Source organism: Numenius arquata, chromosome 3 (genome assembly GCF_964106895.1).
Source record: "Numenius arquata chromosome 3, bNumArq3.hap1.1, whole genome shotgun sequence".
Taxonomy (NCBI): domain Eukaryota; kingdom Metazoa; phylum Chordata; class Aves; order Charadriiformes; family Scolopacidae; genus Numenius; species Numenius arquata.
The window spans coordinates 63,158,458-63,175,107 of record NC_133578.1 but is presented as its reverse complement, the minus strand read 5'-3'; the positions used below and the strand labels follow the sequence as shown (position 1 = coordinate 63,175,107).

The window sequence follows — 16,650 nt, the reverse complement described above, 5'->3', positions numbered from 1 at the left end:
GAATTGATTAAATGCTGGGCTTTTTTGTTGGTGGGTAAAGCTGATTAAAGAAAATAGCAGGGTAACAACATACATTGTAGGAGTAGTTTGTCTTTACAGCAGAAGTACGGTACCTATGCTCAGCCCAAACCTGACGTTTTTACTTTAGTTGAAAATAAAATGGTGAAAATTCCTTTTCTCTGTTCTATGCTCACTGTCCGGTTTTGGTTTTCTGTTTTGTTTCTTACAGCCCCAGCAGAGAGCTCCCCATAAACATTTCCAGCCTCTAAAGCTGCTGTCCTGCCACTTGATATGAAAGTGAACTTTCCTTCATGAAAAAACACCATAATAAATGGCACTGCCAGAAGGTGACCATGGAGGACTGAAGACAAACTTGAAGTAAAATCAGCCCACTCAAGATGATGCACTCTGGGAAGACCTGGTTTGCTGTGGAGTAAAAACATGGTGCATAAAATCCAGTGCTAATTTGTTGGAAATGGTCATTGACAGACCTTTAGCTGGAAAATTTCTTCCAGTTTTCATCACTGTGCATAACTTTTGAGTTCCCTTTAGGGGACTGTCTATGCCCTTCACTAGAAGTCCTGTTTTAGCATGGCAACTACTGGATTCTTTTATTATGTATGCAGATGGCATGATGTTTTAGGAAAATCTTACAGCAATTCTCCAATCTCAGTGGATATGTTCACAATATTACACCCCTATAGGAATGTAAACGTCTTGTATATGTTAGTTTTGCAGTCTAATGGTATTCTGTTAAACAATATCAGCACTTCATATGTGCTTTCTGCACAGAACTAGCACAGTCCATATATATATATAATGGTCTTTTTTTAAAATATTGAGGATACGTTTCAGTATTTGTGCTGAGACTGTATCCAAACTGAAGTCCACTCCTAGCATACCTTCACCGATTCACAGTAGATTGTTTAGATAGATTTGCACGTGGCAGAGGTGTGACTTCTTTTATCGAGACTTAGAGAACAGCTGTCACAGAGGCAGCCAAGAGCAGGGTAGGTTGAACGAGCTGTAGGACGCTGTGTCTGCTCTCCCTCTCATCCGCCAAATATCAACGGGTCTCGTTTCTGGTGTGCCAATGCATTTTCTTACTCGGCAAGGGAGACAGCCTTTCTCAGAGATGTCTGTGACCCTGGGTTTGGTCTACGATAAAACCAGAATAAACTGGAGGAATTCAGGTTCTTTATGCTGGCCACCAGTTACATTTTGGGCAGGACCGGAGAATCGTAGTCCAAACCAAACTCTCTGAATAAGGTAAAGTGTAAGACTACACTTCTAAGGAGCAAGACACTCCCTTCGGAGAGGGCAGACTTCTTCATTAACTTTTTCCACTTTCTATCCAAAACAGTGTTTTGGTAGGAACTGGGAATAAGCAAATGGTTCCAATAAGCCTTTCAATATACTGTAGCAGGCTCAAGACTGTTGCATTCAATCTGAGCGTTGTTTTTTGTTCAGTCTCTGAATGGCTGGCCTCATCACTGGCTGTATCACAGCTGGCTGTGGTACTGTTTCTTCCATGGGGACTCAGTGGAATTAGCGCCTGTCCCTCACATCAGGACCTTCTTGACACCCTCTTTATGATGAACTGATGCCATCAACATACTGAGGAGACTCAAGTATTTGTTCCTTCTTTCTTTAATATCAAAAGTAGCTTTTTGTCTATTTAAAGACCATCACTCTCTCCAGTCTGATAGACAGGTACTGTAGGGTCGCTGCTAGCATGTGTGCCAAACTGCGGGTGGGATGCCAAACTGGTGTGAAGATGCAGCAGTGGAGAGAAGGTGCAGCTACATCAAGTCAAAGGGACCTTTTTAGAGGAAGCTTCTGTGTTATAATTCTTAAAAACTATTGTACAGTTCATTGCTTGAGGATGGAAGGTCAACCACTGAGAGTGCCCGTACAACAAACAGATAAGTAACTTTAGGGCTTAATTTTTTTCAGATGGGTATGGGCTTAAGTTTCAGCTCTCCACCCATCTCAGATTCAGCATGTTGGATACTTCTATAGTATTCAGCCCAAAAGCAAATTATTTTTATTGATGACGAAGATTTTCAGAAGTCGCCAGCGATTTCTGATGGTTTGGGTCTTTCCATAGGTTCTCAAATGGAGCTCCCAAGAATTACAAAGCAGTAAGCTTCTACATTCTTTTTCTGAAAATCCTGGTCCCTAATTTTAAATTAATTGGTGTAAAAATTCTCCTTCAGACATAAGAATCTTTGCCAATGGCAACATTTGCACTTTTTAGAGCTTTTCATAGGGTTGCAGGTTGGAATCTGATACCAAGAGACCCAGCCGTGCGCATGGCACAGGTCCATTGTAAGCTTCAGCAAATTTTACAGCTCTTTCTGCTACAGGTTTTAAAAATGCATTCTGGCAACTGACATCAATTTCATGTTGGTACAGCAATTAAAAAAAAAAACACTTTGATATAAGTTATTTCAAAAGGAAGGAGAATGCTGTACTTCTGCAGTAGGGATTCTCTTATTTTACTACCCAGTGAAAAAATCCAGAATAATTTGAATGATAAAAGAAGAATTTATCAGAGGGTGTTATCTTAAAAGGGTGTATGAGAAAAAGTTGAGTTAGGCAGAGAGCCACTAGAAGCATTTTTTGTATCAATGTTAGTTTTGAACATCTTCCAGTATATGGGCATGAATTTAGATGTGTGCACTTCTCCTGTTAAAACAGTTTGTTTTAAAAGCTTCCCAGGATTTTAGCTACGGTGACCTAGAAAAGCAGTGTTATAGGCCCTGAGAAATGTGAAAATCAAGTCCAGACCCTTGTGTAGCCAGACCCGGTGAGAAGTCTGCTGTAGGTGCCTATCGGACAAATCTCCTTTGAAGCTGGTGTAGGTCTCCATCCTACAGCCAGCCTGTGCATGTGGATAACTGCAAGCATAGTTCCCCTGAGCCCCGTGACACTTCTCACGTGTGTAACTGTCTGCCGGAGCCGTAAGGAAATAACTGTACTTTTTGGCTTGTATTTAACTATTCATCGTGTTTGGATTTTTTATTCACTGTTATTCTCCCAAAGTAGGCCATGCTTCCTCAGGGATATTTATGAAATTGTTCTACATCTCCTGAACAACTATCTGGATCCCAGCATATTCTTCTGAAAACTTTTTAATATAAATAAACATGTGGGAGAGATTTTTGTTATTATGAATGGGGGCAGGTACTGTGTTCTCGGAAAGGCTATTGAGTGCAGACAATCAAGTCTATTGCATTTTTTATGCTGAACACCTTATTAATAGCAGACACATCCGCTTTTGCCTGGGTCGCAGGAACAGTTCAGGGGAAAGAATGCTTTATCTCTAGTCAATAAATCATTTATGTAGAGAGTGCCAAAGACCAAGTCAACATGAAAGGGAGCGAATAAGTTATTCCGGCAAAGGAAGTGAATTTAAATACGCTCAGAGCCATTAGTTCGGTGCGAAAGAGTAGGAGACTAACGCTATTTTCATAAAACAGCAATTACCAGCCCTGTGGAGACAGATAAATTCGCAGAGGCCAGTGCTACTGTTCCATTGATCACTAGTCATTATCTCTGAAACACAACATATTGTGATCACGAGACCGTTCCCTGTGTGCGGACCTGCAGCCTTCCTCCCGTGCCCGGTCCCCCTCCTGCCGCCCGCTCGCCTGGGTTCTTTGTGTGAGGAGAAGGGCTGCAGCATCAGGCCCCGCTGAGAAACGCCGACAGAGACTCAGCCATCCCAAGCGCTTCAGACCGTGAGAAGTCCCACACTAGAAACCTGGAGGAATTGCTCACCCCGGAAAACACGATGCAGCTGAAAGCTCCATCCTTTGCACTGTTTTGTTCCTTGTTATTTCCTCTGTGTGGCTTTCTGTGCATGAACACTCGCCATTTATTCTGCTGAGCGAAATGCAGCCTCCCAGGAGGGGAGTCTGGAAAAGCCCCACGAGCTCTTTGGTTTTGCCCGCCCAGCTGCATGGCGATGCTCTGCCGGTGGGTTCATCCCTCCCTCTCTGTTCCTTGGGGGAAGTGTTGTCACTCGACAGCAGCTGTAGTGTCATGGAGGAAATCAAACCATTAAAAATGACAAAATTCTGGCTTTGTTTTGCCCTGAATTTTTAGAAGACCCCAGGCCAGACCCCTGGCGGAGCTGCATTGGCACTACTCCATCAAAGTCTCCAGAGATGTGGTGATTAATGCCAGCCGTGGAGCCAGGCCTGGGGTAGATTTTTGTCATCACTAAAACTAACCTCCCTCCGCCCCCCACAAAGCCACAAGATCTCAATTATTCAAAATTGTCTCAGGCAAGCAAAGTAAAATCCTGCACCTTTCACATCAGTCCCCTTTCAACAGTTAACATCTCTGCCATCAGAGTCTCCTTGAAAGGCCCCGCTGCAGGACTCTGCTGCGATTGACCCTGGTATATATAGACTGTGGTCAATAAGATTTTAATTTAAAAAGAAAAGGTCCTCTGGTATAATTAAAATTGATGGGTGAGGGGAAAAGTACTTCCATCCATACCTGCAACCTCCTATAGTAAAATTCAGGAGTGCAAAAAAGCCCACCAGCGTAACGTATGGGTGATTAGGCAGGCTCATGAGGATAAATCAGCAAGTAAGAAAAGTAGATATTTGATGAGGGAAGCCAGAAAACTGCATAGGAAGTCAGTGGCCAATGGATTAGGGCTAGTTAGACCAAAGGCTTTACATATATCCTAATAAACACAGTCGCAGCAAAGCTAAGTCTGATGTTAGGCAGGCACAGCACAGTGATTACTCACGGTACATGCAAAAACCAACAAATATTCTTGTTTGATGTTTGAAAGCAATAGAAGGAGGGAGTCATATTGCACGTTAAAATGTAATTCCTCCTACTCCATCAGTAATTATGGGTAATATTAAGCAGCAACTCTCCAAACATATTTTTCAAATTTGCAGAAGCGGATAACTGAATCCAAAAGTGTAGGAAAACTTGCCTAGGACTCCTCAGAACTGGAAAGCATAAAAGAAGCTCCATACGATGCTCAAAAACCCAAGAATTGAAAAGCACTAGTGATTTAACCCAGAAAGCTATAGGTTCATTAACTTCCTATCAGTCTTAGGCAAAATCATGGAAAGGTTGATATGACACAATCTTTAAAGCAATTAAAAATTGATAAAACTCTCCAAATTATTTTTATAGAAATGTATCATGCCAAATAAACTCACTGTCATTTTTTGTGACGTCAAAGGCTCGTTGATAGAAGAAACTCTGCTGACATACTGTACTCAGCCTCCTATAGATCATTTGATGCTGATAAAAAACAAAATAGCACAATGCAAAATCAATGTAGCCCATATTAAGTGGATTAAAACTGATCACAAAAAATAACTGTAAATATGAAATTATCATCAGCAAGACTATTCCTAATCAGCTCCTCCCAAGGTATGCTCTAATTTCAGTGTTCCTCCCAGGGAAAGAGAAAATTAGTATTGGGAACAGCCAGAGACAACAAAACCAGGGGTGCAGTAAATAACAATATGGAGCAGGTCAGTGGTAGAGAGGAACCAGGAGGACAGCAAAGCCAGAAATCCGGGAGAGATGGCGGCAAGTCCTGCTTGGAGGCCTGGGGAGTACGTCTGGAATAATACAATGTCTGTGAAGGTCTGATAAATAATCTGTTCAACATCTACCCCCGAGATGCTCTCACCAGCTGGGATGCAGGACCTGGCAATAGCCACACGCTCTGCCAGTTTGTTCGGTTCCTGCCCGTCTTTCAGAGAGGGTATTGACAACTTGGAAAGATTATTTTCAATAGCTGCCAGTGTCAGCCAAGGGCAGGAAAACAGTCTTATTATAGTGTCAGACTAATGACGCTCGAGCTATTAATTTATCAGAGGCAATTTGAAGAGGTGACTTGATCTCCATCTGCAATTGCAATCTTCTACCTGGGCAGGGAAGTGCTGTCTGAAGGCAGGTAGCTCTTTTATTTGGAAGAAAAGGGAATGATGTGCTCTACTGGTTAGAAACTGATTTCAGGCTAGAAATTAAGTGCAAATGCTTGACAGGGAGGATAATTACCCATGGAGACAACTTACTTAGTTACCTGGCATGTTCTCCATCACATAAAGTCTTTAAATATATGCAGAGTATTTTTCTAAGTCGATAAACTCTACCTCAAACTGAAATCCAGGCTCAGCGCGGCAATTACTGGATGAGGTTATTAGGTATGTGTTGTGCAAGGATTAGAGTAGATCATCACGTTTAAACTCCTAAACTGAAAATATCTTAAAGTTTTCAATAGTGCAGGAAGGCAGGGCAACCTATATCCATTTTTTCACACAAAGTAGTCTTAATTTTAACAGCCGATACGAACTGAGCTGTGCTTGCCAGCGTTTGGTCTGGGCATTGTAGGTCTGCTTGCAGTTGCAAGGTCCTTCTGCGTGTAATTAAAGGAAGAAAACTAGACTAGAAAGGACAACACAAATCCTTGGACATATAGAGAAGAGTCCATTGTCTTTCATTAATAACAGCCTGAGACAAACTGATGCACTCAAATGATGGGGCCAGGCAGAAGTGTAGTCTGAGCAAGGAATAACAACTGTGGGTTTGCCTCTTAATTAAGGAGGTAGCATCTTGCTGGCAAGAAACAGATTTTCCTGCCTTCAGCAGCCGGCAGAGAAGCTGCGGTGCTGATTGAGAATTATATTGTATCGCTGTGCCACTGAACACGGTACACGAGCTCTGTGCTTCAAAGACAGCAAACTGTTCCTGCTATCATGACGAGCCCCATCGGAGCCGGTTAATAAAGCCCTAGAACTCAAACGAGTTCAGCGGGACTACCCGGAGTAATGAGAGCTGCTCCCAGTGGTGGGGTTTTGCCGGATTGGGCCCTATTACCGTTGACTGCTTTGAATGTTTCACCTTAGAAATAAGCAAAGGAGGGCTCGGCATCTGATTCGGGTTTCACTAAACCGCTGTTGATGGGTGCCAGGGAAGGGCGAACCATCAGAACCACCTTCTGCCGGGCGGTGGGAACAGCAGGAGCTGGGATGGATGTTTTAAAGAGTAAACAGTTCACGCAGACAGGAGAAACCATAAAAGCAATACTTACTGCAAATTGGTATTGAATCGACATCAAGAAGCTGAAACAAGAAGGGAGCTGGCTGTGGCCGTAGCTAAGAAGATAACGATCTTTGGGGATTCTTGCTCTAATCCAGTGTGAAATCCTAAGAAAATTAGTTTGGTCTAGATTTATTGTTTAAAGAACATTGGTACAAGCCAGCCGCCTGTCAAATAAATTCTGTGGAGTTACTGGCTTCAATGCATGATGGCTTTCAAGTGTCCTCCTGCCGCCGAGACGCCTTGCTGCTCTGGAGGAGAGTGGTCCTCAACAGGCTCATCTGGGGTCAGGCTGGACGGAGGAGGAGCTGAACCTGCAGAGATGACTGTAACGTCTGCTTCTGCCATAAAAGTAGGATTGCCGGCATTATTATAACACTTCCAGGCTTAGTCTGAGAATGAGACGAAAAGCTCCTTTCTGATTTTAATTCCAAATATATCTAAATACTTTTTCAGAAAAACAAAATCCTCCGTAGCTGTTGTTACATCTCTAATCACGTTACTTCTATTAAGCACTTGCCTTGAATTCATCTATTTAATATCATGTCACCAAATTAAATAGCGATACACAGGGTTTTTTTAAAGCAGGGAGATCAATATTGCAGCAAAACTGCATGAAAGCAATAAGAAGCTGCGCAGAGAAAAAAAAACCTAACCACAATCTGCCCTATCAGATGCTACGGGGACTTGTTTGGTTGGTTGTTTTTGTTTATTGAGAGCATGGTTTTACATCTAGACGGAGGTTTTCCCTACTGAGCCAAGCTCTGGTCTCAAGAACAGCCCAGATAAAGAAATGTTTGAAGTCCTCTTACCCCTTCATCTGCAGCCCTTGTGTGCAAGAGGCTCCTTCTCTGCTTTTCTCCTGAGAAAGGTAGAAAGGAGACTGAGTGGCAACAGAGAAAGCACAGAGGGACCTGAGCTTCCAGCCCCTGCAGAGCATCTCAGCGTGAGACCCAGAGCTCTGCCCTCTCCTCCTGGGCCCAGCGCCACGGACTGAGGGGAGGAATGGGCCGTGCTGGGTGAACCCGCAGGCGAAGCCCAGTGTCCTCTGCCCTGCCGGGGGCTCTCTCGAAGCCGTTGCAGGAGACACGTTTCCTTGCAGAATCGGGCCCTGTGTTTCAGGGCATCAGGTGGGGTTGCTGCTGTCTGCTGGGCTTCCCCTAAAATACAGGTGAACTGCACGGGGCGATGCTGTGGCAGCGGGAATTGCCGGCATTTCCCCAAAGAGGCAGCGTGCTCCCAGGAGAAGACTCCTTGGCTTTGCACTAAGCTGCTGGGATACTCTGGGCGAGTGTAAGAGGCGCATTTTTAACTTTCTCACAGTCATTGCAGAATCTGAAAGTGGCAGGGCTGTGCTTCGGGACGTGGTGGGCTTTGTTCTCAGTTTCTTTTCGGGCCTGTAGCTATCTGCACCTGCCTCCCAATTACTCTTTCTTTTTCACAAGTAGGGATAAGATGGGGTAACACCTGCCTGACTCCGTGCAGCATAAGCCAGCAAACGGAGCTCTAAATTTGAGCTCCTCTACTTTGGGAAGTTGAATTTAAGGTTGATTGAACCCGTCCTTGAGGAGAGCAGATAACTGACAGCAGGAATTATAGCCACACCAGAGTTGGCTCCAAAGGTTGTCCCCAAATCAGTAGCCCATGGACAGAATCGGGTGCCAGGCTGTGCTTGCGCGTCGGCACTGGCAGCTGATGATGGACATGAGCTACAGGGAGCAAGAGGGAAGCTGAGATCAAGGTCCCCAGAATTTGGTGGCCTGATGCAGGAGGCCTGGGTGCAGAAAGGCTGAGTGCAGGCCCGTGGCCACGCTGCGTGGTCAAAACGGTCTCCCGAAGCCGGCAAGTTGTGTCTGGTGGAGCTGCCTTTGGAGGCAGTTCTGTTTTGCATTCACTAAGGAAACACTCTCCAAATCAGTGATCACCTTTTAATGTTAACTTGGTTGAAAATCTAGGAAAATGCCAGCACTCTAATGGTTAAAAAGCAGCGCACTGTTATTCCCAGTCTGTCTGTGGCTGAACTTTTTAAAGACAGAGCCAAGTGAGGTGGCATAAGACAAAAGTGTGCCTTTTTGTTTGATGTACGCTGCATTTCCCCAGGCATCCAAGGTGTTCATCTGTTCAGCAGTGCTTTTTCCCCAAAACAGAAATTGTCGTGCAATCTAATTTTTAGTATATGAAGTGGCCATCACTGTTAATAACACCCTGCAGTTTTTATATTTACTCTTTAATTCCTTCTGTTTTCAGAAATCAACAAAAATTAAAACCCGGGTGGGAGGGAGGAATTCTTTTAAACAATGAGATTAAAATCAATATCAAATTTTTGGTATCTTTGGGCATGATCTCTGGAAGCTTTGGATATCTGCTTTATCATTTTGTATATTTGACAATTTTGTACTCTGCATTGTTTGACTTCATTTGTGCATGGCGATGTATTAAAACATGGAATTTTTATTATACAGTAAAAGTATCTTGTTTGATTTAAACAAGGTCAGGGCTTGAACCATTGCATGAAGAGGAGGAGAAAAAAAAAAAAAAACCCACAACCAAAAACCAGGGGGTTTTGCCAGCAATCCCTCTCACCTGACACTCTGACCGGTCTCGTTAGGGGGATTTCCAGCACCTGAAGGTGGGCAAAGCCCCTCACCCGCCCTCGCGTCTCCTTCCCCAGCTGCGGCACAGCGTCTGTGCCGGGGTTTGCTGTAGGGTCCTACAGGTGCTACATAAAGGCAGCGTATTCACAGCTGCACAGAAGGTGTTCACCCAGCAAAGGGCCCCGTTCCGCTGGGCAGGGTTTGGGTGTGAATCCAGGGCCGCTGCGCTGACTTGGCTCCGTTTACCCAGGATTTAGCGCGGTGCGACTGCATGCAGACACCGCACGCCATGAGGAAGGATTCTGCTCTCGTTGCCTTTATTTCTCAAGACTTGGGGGGTGCCTCGTAAGCAGTGAAGCATCTTCTAAGGGGACCAAACCACAAAAGGAGCAGGTACGAGACTGTTTTATGGTGCATGGCGTTTCATTCCCATTCCACTCCCCATTTATTCTCGGCATTTATAGCATGAGAGTAATTTAAAAGTCAGTAGATAAGGTAGTTTTCAGAAAAACTAATGCTGAAATTCCAGCACAATATTATGCTCTCCCTATCCCTATATGTGTTTTTTTTTCTTTTCAGCCGCAATTCTGAATGTTCTCACATTTGGAAGGTAGAGGCTGATGACATGTTTTGGTCAAACACAAAATACTGGGCTTAATACAAAATAATAGAATGAAATTATATAGTGTGCAGTATAACTGACAAAGTCAAGATAAATTGTCATCTAAAAAAAATCACAAATCATGTTTTTTATTGTAACATCTTGTGATTGGGCTGCAATTTGCTAAATTCTGTTTATATCTTTAAAAAGCTTTCTACTCCAGAAACTGCCAGTGAGAAGAATAAGTTAGCAGGGAAAGCTCTGTTGTAGTTTAAATCTGTGCACGTTGCATCTCGGGCTGAAGGAAATTAGACCAAACCTACAAGTAAAGAAAACAGTTCCTATGTCACGTGTCCTTTTCACCGTTGGGGTCTCCATAGGGGTTACAGTGGCACCGTATTATTACTACTCTGGGTGCTGCACACTAAGATTATTTACATTATAAACAATATGCCACCTAAATCAGATCTGCTTTGTAATGAAAGAGCAGCTACCGTGATAAGGAAAAACTCCTCCCTGGAGAAAGTAGCTACCGATGTGGTGGAAGAAGGAGTTTCCACGTGTGTGCACATGGGTTTTGCGTTATAAATCTCACTGATGGGGTTGCAGTTTGTTACTCAGAAGTCATCAGTGGAGCAACTGGTTGTGCAATTTGGTTTTTCCTTCCAGTGACAATTAGTCCTTCATGCATCTTGCATGATCTTATGTTATATCCATGTACGTCCCATGGGTCTGTCAGAGCTTGCCTTACCCTGAGCAGCTATTGCAGGTTACAGGCCCAGATCGTGCTTTTGAACCTTTGGGCTCCAATGGCAAGTCCAAAAATTTCACTGAATTTCACTGAATATTTTTAGAGTTGGAAGGGACCATAGAGATCATCTAGTCCAACTCCCCTGATGAAGCAGGATTGCCTAGAGCATGTAAAAAAAAAAAAAAACTGGATTCCTGAAGTGGGCCCTTGTTAGCCGAGCATAGCTGAGCAGATCTGTGCTCATGTGAGCAAAGCCTTGTGATGGGAGCAAATGTCCTTACTCTATAATGAAGTCCAGTGAATGAAGTAAAACCCTAGAACACCCATGTGATGGTCCCAATCCCACCATTGATCTGCTACATCTGAAAGGACAAGTTCCCTCACATCATCTCTTCATGTCCCACCTCCTTATCTGTAAAATGGGAACCACATTGACCTGTCACTGTTAAACCTTGAAACTCAACGGAGAAACTGTAAGTCTTCCAAGAAGATTGTGTTGCAAGTGGGATTGATTTGAACAGACCAGGCATTTTGGTACAAAAAAACCCCACGCTTTATTTGGGAGACAAGAAGTTGCCATCTACAGCTCGGGCTTATCTGACGTTCAGCTCTCGCGGCACCCAGGCGCCGATCTGTCAGTCTCAGCGCGTGGCGTGACACTTCCATGGGTGAGGTGTCATATTGGCCCCAGCTTGGTTTGTCTGAGGTTCATTTCTCTTTTGTGCACTCCTTTGTCTCATTCATGTCACTGCCTTGTCATTGTCTTCTTGCTTTTCTCCACCTGACGTGATTTCTTGCCTTCTACTGTTGTTACCATCACGTGGGAAGTACACTGAATTACTGCTCATGAGAAACGCACTTCCAAGTGAAGCAGTTTTGCTTTAACTAAATGGCACCAAGGCACTGGCTTTAGGAGGAGATAAAGTGGAGGACAAATTGCTACAGGTTTTTGCAAGGGCAACGCGGGGATTAACCTCTTCCTCGTGGCTGTGTTGGAGCAATGGGCTGACATGGCAGCAAGAAGGATGAACACTGGACACTAGGAACAGCTTTCTAGGAACAGGGATGCTGAAACAGCAGCGACTGCTTAAAGAGATGGAGAACAGCTTCAACAAGCATCCATCAGCAATCCTGACCCTGTGATGGGGCAGGAGGATGGACCAGGTTGCCTACCAAGATCTCTTTCAGACCAATGTTTTTGCTGTTAAGACTTGAACAGGAAGCAAAGAGTTAACTTTGTTAATTATCATTATTTTACATTTCAACTGAAACCAAATTTAGCTCTTCTTTTTCTACCTTTTCAAGGTAAAAACCCACTACTATGTAGCCGTGAGTAATTCCAGACTCATTTAAGTCAATACATCAGGCTGTCAGCTGAGAAACTGGGACACATCCACTGATGTGGCTGGTCCAGGCGTGGAGACAGAGCCTGGGGTGACAGCAGGGACCGGGCCCACCTTCTCACCCAAAATCACCACCACGCTTATCAAGAGTACAATTCCTGTGCTGTACAGTGACAAATAGCAGCAATCAGTGAGACTAAGAACACAAAAAGGGTGACACCTTATAGGGTCTGGGTGAGGATCATGCTTCAACCCACCTCCAATATCCAGGCTTTCATCTGGTCTTTACTGGGCACCATCAGGGTATTAGGGCTAGGTGGAGAAGAGCTTTGAATTCAGGGGATTAAAAAAAAAATAAAAGGATAAAAAAAAGATATTTTGAGCCCTCTTAGAAGCTGAAGAGAGGCAGCATTTTACAGCCAGCTGGCCAAAGCCTTGAGAGCTTCATCCATCCATTGCGGAGGGCAGGCTGAGAGGGTGTGCGTGGTCATCTCCGGCCTCCACCAAAAGCTGCAGGCTGATTAGGAAAAATGCTTTCCCTTCACTGGGGAGTTTTACTGCAGAGAAATGAAGCACTCCAGGGCACGTGATAATTCTCAGCTCCAACACTCCGCTCTGGCACTTTCCAGGGGGAGCGGGGTCAGTGCTGAGCACCGGATGCTCAGCCCAAGGGGCCCGTCGGCTCTCCTCCGTGCTGCACGGTGGGATGGAGATGCAGACGACGTGGGAGGCAAATTGCTTTATGGAAAATATTGGGAACCATTGTACTAAGCTGATTAACTCATTTTAACAATTTTATTTAGCTGCAGAAGTTGCCCCACATGAAAAGGGCAGCTGCAAGTGTTTGCACAATGAAAATACTCCCACACGCAGGACGGCCAGATAAGCCCCCGCCTGTTGTCATTACAGCGAATTTTAGTACTTTGGTGAAAATGCAGGGTTATTTCTGCCTTTGTTTAAGCTTTAACTCAGAGCATGAAGGATACTGTTACGCTAACTGGTTTTGTACATGTCCCTCGTGTCCCAGACTCGGCCTGGTTTTGGCCGTTCCTGGGAGGTAAAACTTCATCAGAAACGTGAGGAAATGTGGGAGCCTGGGCTCCCAGTGCCTAATTCCTCCTGGAGACAACAGCTGCTCGCTTCGCCCTGGGGAAGTCGCTCTTCTCCCCACCTCCACTTCCCTGAGTTGTCCAGTATTAGGTAGGGGAAATCAGGTTTTCTTTGTGCTTCCCCTCTTTCTCTGTGTCATTAGTCCCATAACAGCCCGCCCCTTAATCCCAAAATACGGACCTTTTGGACAGCCTTCTGCTAATCCCATGAGGGATATGGCAACCAACAGGAAAACCAAGATTGTCTGGAATATTATCCAAACGCGTTGGACCAGGGACCACCCTCAGCCTTGAGCATGTCTCTTAGGTCACCAGTCACACACCCTTCCCTATTAAACTTAAATTGAAACCACTCTAAAAGCAGTGTGGTTTCAAGCACTAGCAGCAGGGCATTTATATGGGATTTTCAGACTGCTACTTCTCCACGGGCCAGTCTGGGACCCCTTGAGTGGATGATATTGTCTCAAAATACTCCCTGAAATCCATCAAGAGGCATTGGTATCCAAGCACAAAACCAACAGCTCTACCATCTCTGAAAGCATTAGCTGTAAAACAGTTTTACCTTCTCTGGTTGTTTCGGAGCTCAAGGGTGACATTTTTGCTCCAATTTCCTTTTGCTTCCCATTATAGGCTTGGAGAAGCAGCAGACCTTCATCAGAAGTGGGAAGTGGGGCAGATGGACGCTCACTTGCTCCCAGCCAAGGTGCAGAGCTGCCTGGGTTACAACTTGGTGAAAGAGAAAATGTGGGCACACGTCTCCATGGAAATAGGTGCCTGGGAAGCATCTGAGCGATTCTGGGGGTTACGTTCTGCCATTTGTTTAGTTTTGAATGGTAGCACTGTAAAAAATCAATATGGCACATTTTAAATGGATTACGAGGCAGTTAAATGGCAGGTCTCCGAAGAGGAGTTGCAAATGTAGAGTGATCCCATGGGAGTTTTTATAGAGGGAATACTCGGGAAGCTGTTCTTGGCTGTTTAGAGGTCACAATGGATAAACAATTGAATATGAGTTCCCCATGTGATGCTCTCGCTAAAGGGGCTAATATGACCCTAGGATGTATAAATGTGAATATTGAGTGGTAGGGGAAATGTATTAGCTCTATATCTGACATTAATGAGACAAAAATAGTCCAGTCCAGCTGTTAACACTTAAAAATCATGTTGAAAAACTGAGAAAGGTTGGGAGAAGAGCTATAAGACTGATAGCATATCTTACAATGATCCAAGAGAGCACAATCCATTTATATTATCAAAGAGGAGTAAAAGATGAATTGATCAAGATCTGTAAGTATCTATACATGGAGCAGGAATGCAGTATCAGAGGATTACTTAATCTGCAGACAAAGGCATATAAGCCAGGAAGAGAGTGGAGCTAAAAAAAAAAAAAAAAAAGTTGAAAACGAGGCACATTTTTCTCCTTAATGGCCTTGTAATTAACCACTGGAGGAGCTGACATGGGATATGGTAGGTTCTCCATCACCCAAAAAGATCTTTAAATTAAGCGTGGATGTCTTTCTACATGATGTAGCTCATGTATCGGTGTGGGAATTGCTGGGCGAAGCTCCATGGTCTGCATTATGTAGGAGGGCAGAGGAATCCACCATGGTGGTGCCTTCTGGCTGTGAAATCTATGAAACTATCAAAGTGATGAGGTCTGTATATCACATCCCTGCAGCACCCAGCCTGTTTATGCAACATATGTTATGAAAAGACTCTTTTAGCAATATTTAGAGAGCTTTAAATATTTTATTAGTGCTTTTTTATAGACTCTTCCTGTAAAACCAGGTAGATAAAATAAACCTTAAAAAAAAAAGATATCCTGAAATAGATTTCCTATACCCCCAAATCTCAGTATTAAAGACCAATCTCTCAGGATACTCCGGGCTTTCAGTGTGATGCTCCAAGGACTCAGCCCTTCATCATGGTTTAAAGCTCCTATTTCACAGATTTATAGATGCTAAACTCAGAAGGGACTGCTGTGATTATCTAATCTGACCTTGTGCATAACGGAGGCCACAGGGCATCCCTCAATTACTTCCAGGCTATGCTGAAGCCTTCCAGACTCTTCCTTCATACCATAGCCGAGACACAGCCCTTCCCCTCCATCCACACAGCTAAACTTCACATCGGCTCAAGTCTCACCGCAACATCCTTCCTTCCACCCCTGAAAAATGAAATCTTTCCTGGCACATGTCCATTCAAATTGCTGCTGCAAAGATCATTTGCTATTCCTGTGTCTCCTTGCCTGCCTCGCTGGCTCTCCCTTCTAGCTGTCCATCAACACATCTCCTGCCCCTCACAGTCTGGTCCCCACCTCTGCCTCTTCATCACATTTGGTACCAGCTCATTCCTGCTTCTCATGGCTGACTTTGTTCACTTTTTTTTTTTTTTTTAAAAATCCCCTTCTTTTTTTCTGAACAAGGCTCATGTAGTGTAGCACCAGTCCATAGGGAGGTTCCCTGAGACACATTCATGCTGATAAATGAAAAGATGCTGGGAGCATCTGCACCCATCAGACTAGGTTCAGCCACGTGTGCTTCTAAGCTGTGACCATTTTGTGCCACTGGCTCTATGGCTTAAGGTTTACAGAAGGAAAAATGCTGCCAGAAAATCCACCTTTTGGGAGGAGAGAGAGGAATTGGGAGGGAAAATCATGGCACGTCGTATCTTCCTGGAAGCTTGGTTTGGTCTTCAAGCCTGTTTTGGAATTTATGAGTACAAAGGTAAATCCTAGGTACATGGAACTTTAAAAAGTGATAGAGCCATAGACATGTGAGACATGTATTTGTGCTTCTCCAGTTTACTGCAGGGACATCACCTCCAGCCTTCAGCTGTTTGAGACCAAATCCTTGACTAGTGCATCAAGATCAAGGGAACACTGCCAAGGTCTTTGTGGTGGATTGACCCTGACTGGATGCCAGGTGCCCACCAAAGCCGCTCTGTCACTCCCCTCCCCAGCTGGACAGGGGAGAGAAAATATAACGAAATGCTCGTGGGTTGAGATAAGGACAGGGAGAGATCACTCACCAATTGCCATCATGGGCAAACCAGACTAGGCTTGGGAAAAAAAATAAAAAAAAATATTACCAACCAAAATCAGAGAAAGGTAATGAGAAATAAAACCAAATCTTAAAACACTTTCCCCCCTCCCTTCTTC

General features: G+C 44.3%; 1 protein-coding gene across 1 annotated transcript in view; it reads left to right on the top strand.

The window, feature by feature from the left end:
* Window positions 1-16,073, top strand: part of SAMD12 (sterile alpha motif domain containing 12) — a 176,865-nt gene extending 160,792 nt beyond the window's left edge. Inside the window, 1 exon segment of the mRNA XM_074145976.1 lies at window positions 15,916-16,073. Coding sequence (XP_074002077.1) covers window positions 15,916-16,073 — 158 coding nt within the window.
* The last annotated feature ends 577 nt before the right edge of the window (window positions 16,074-16,650 follow it).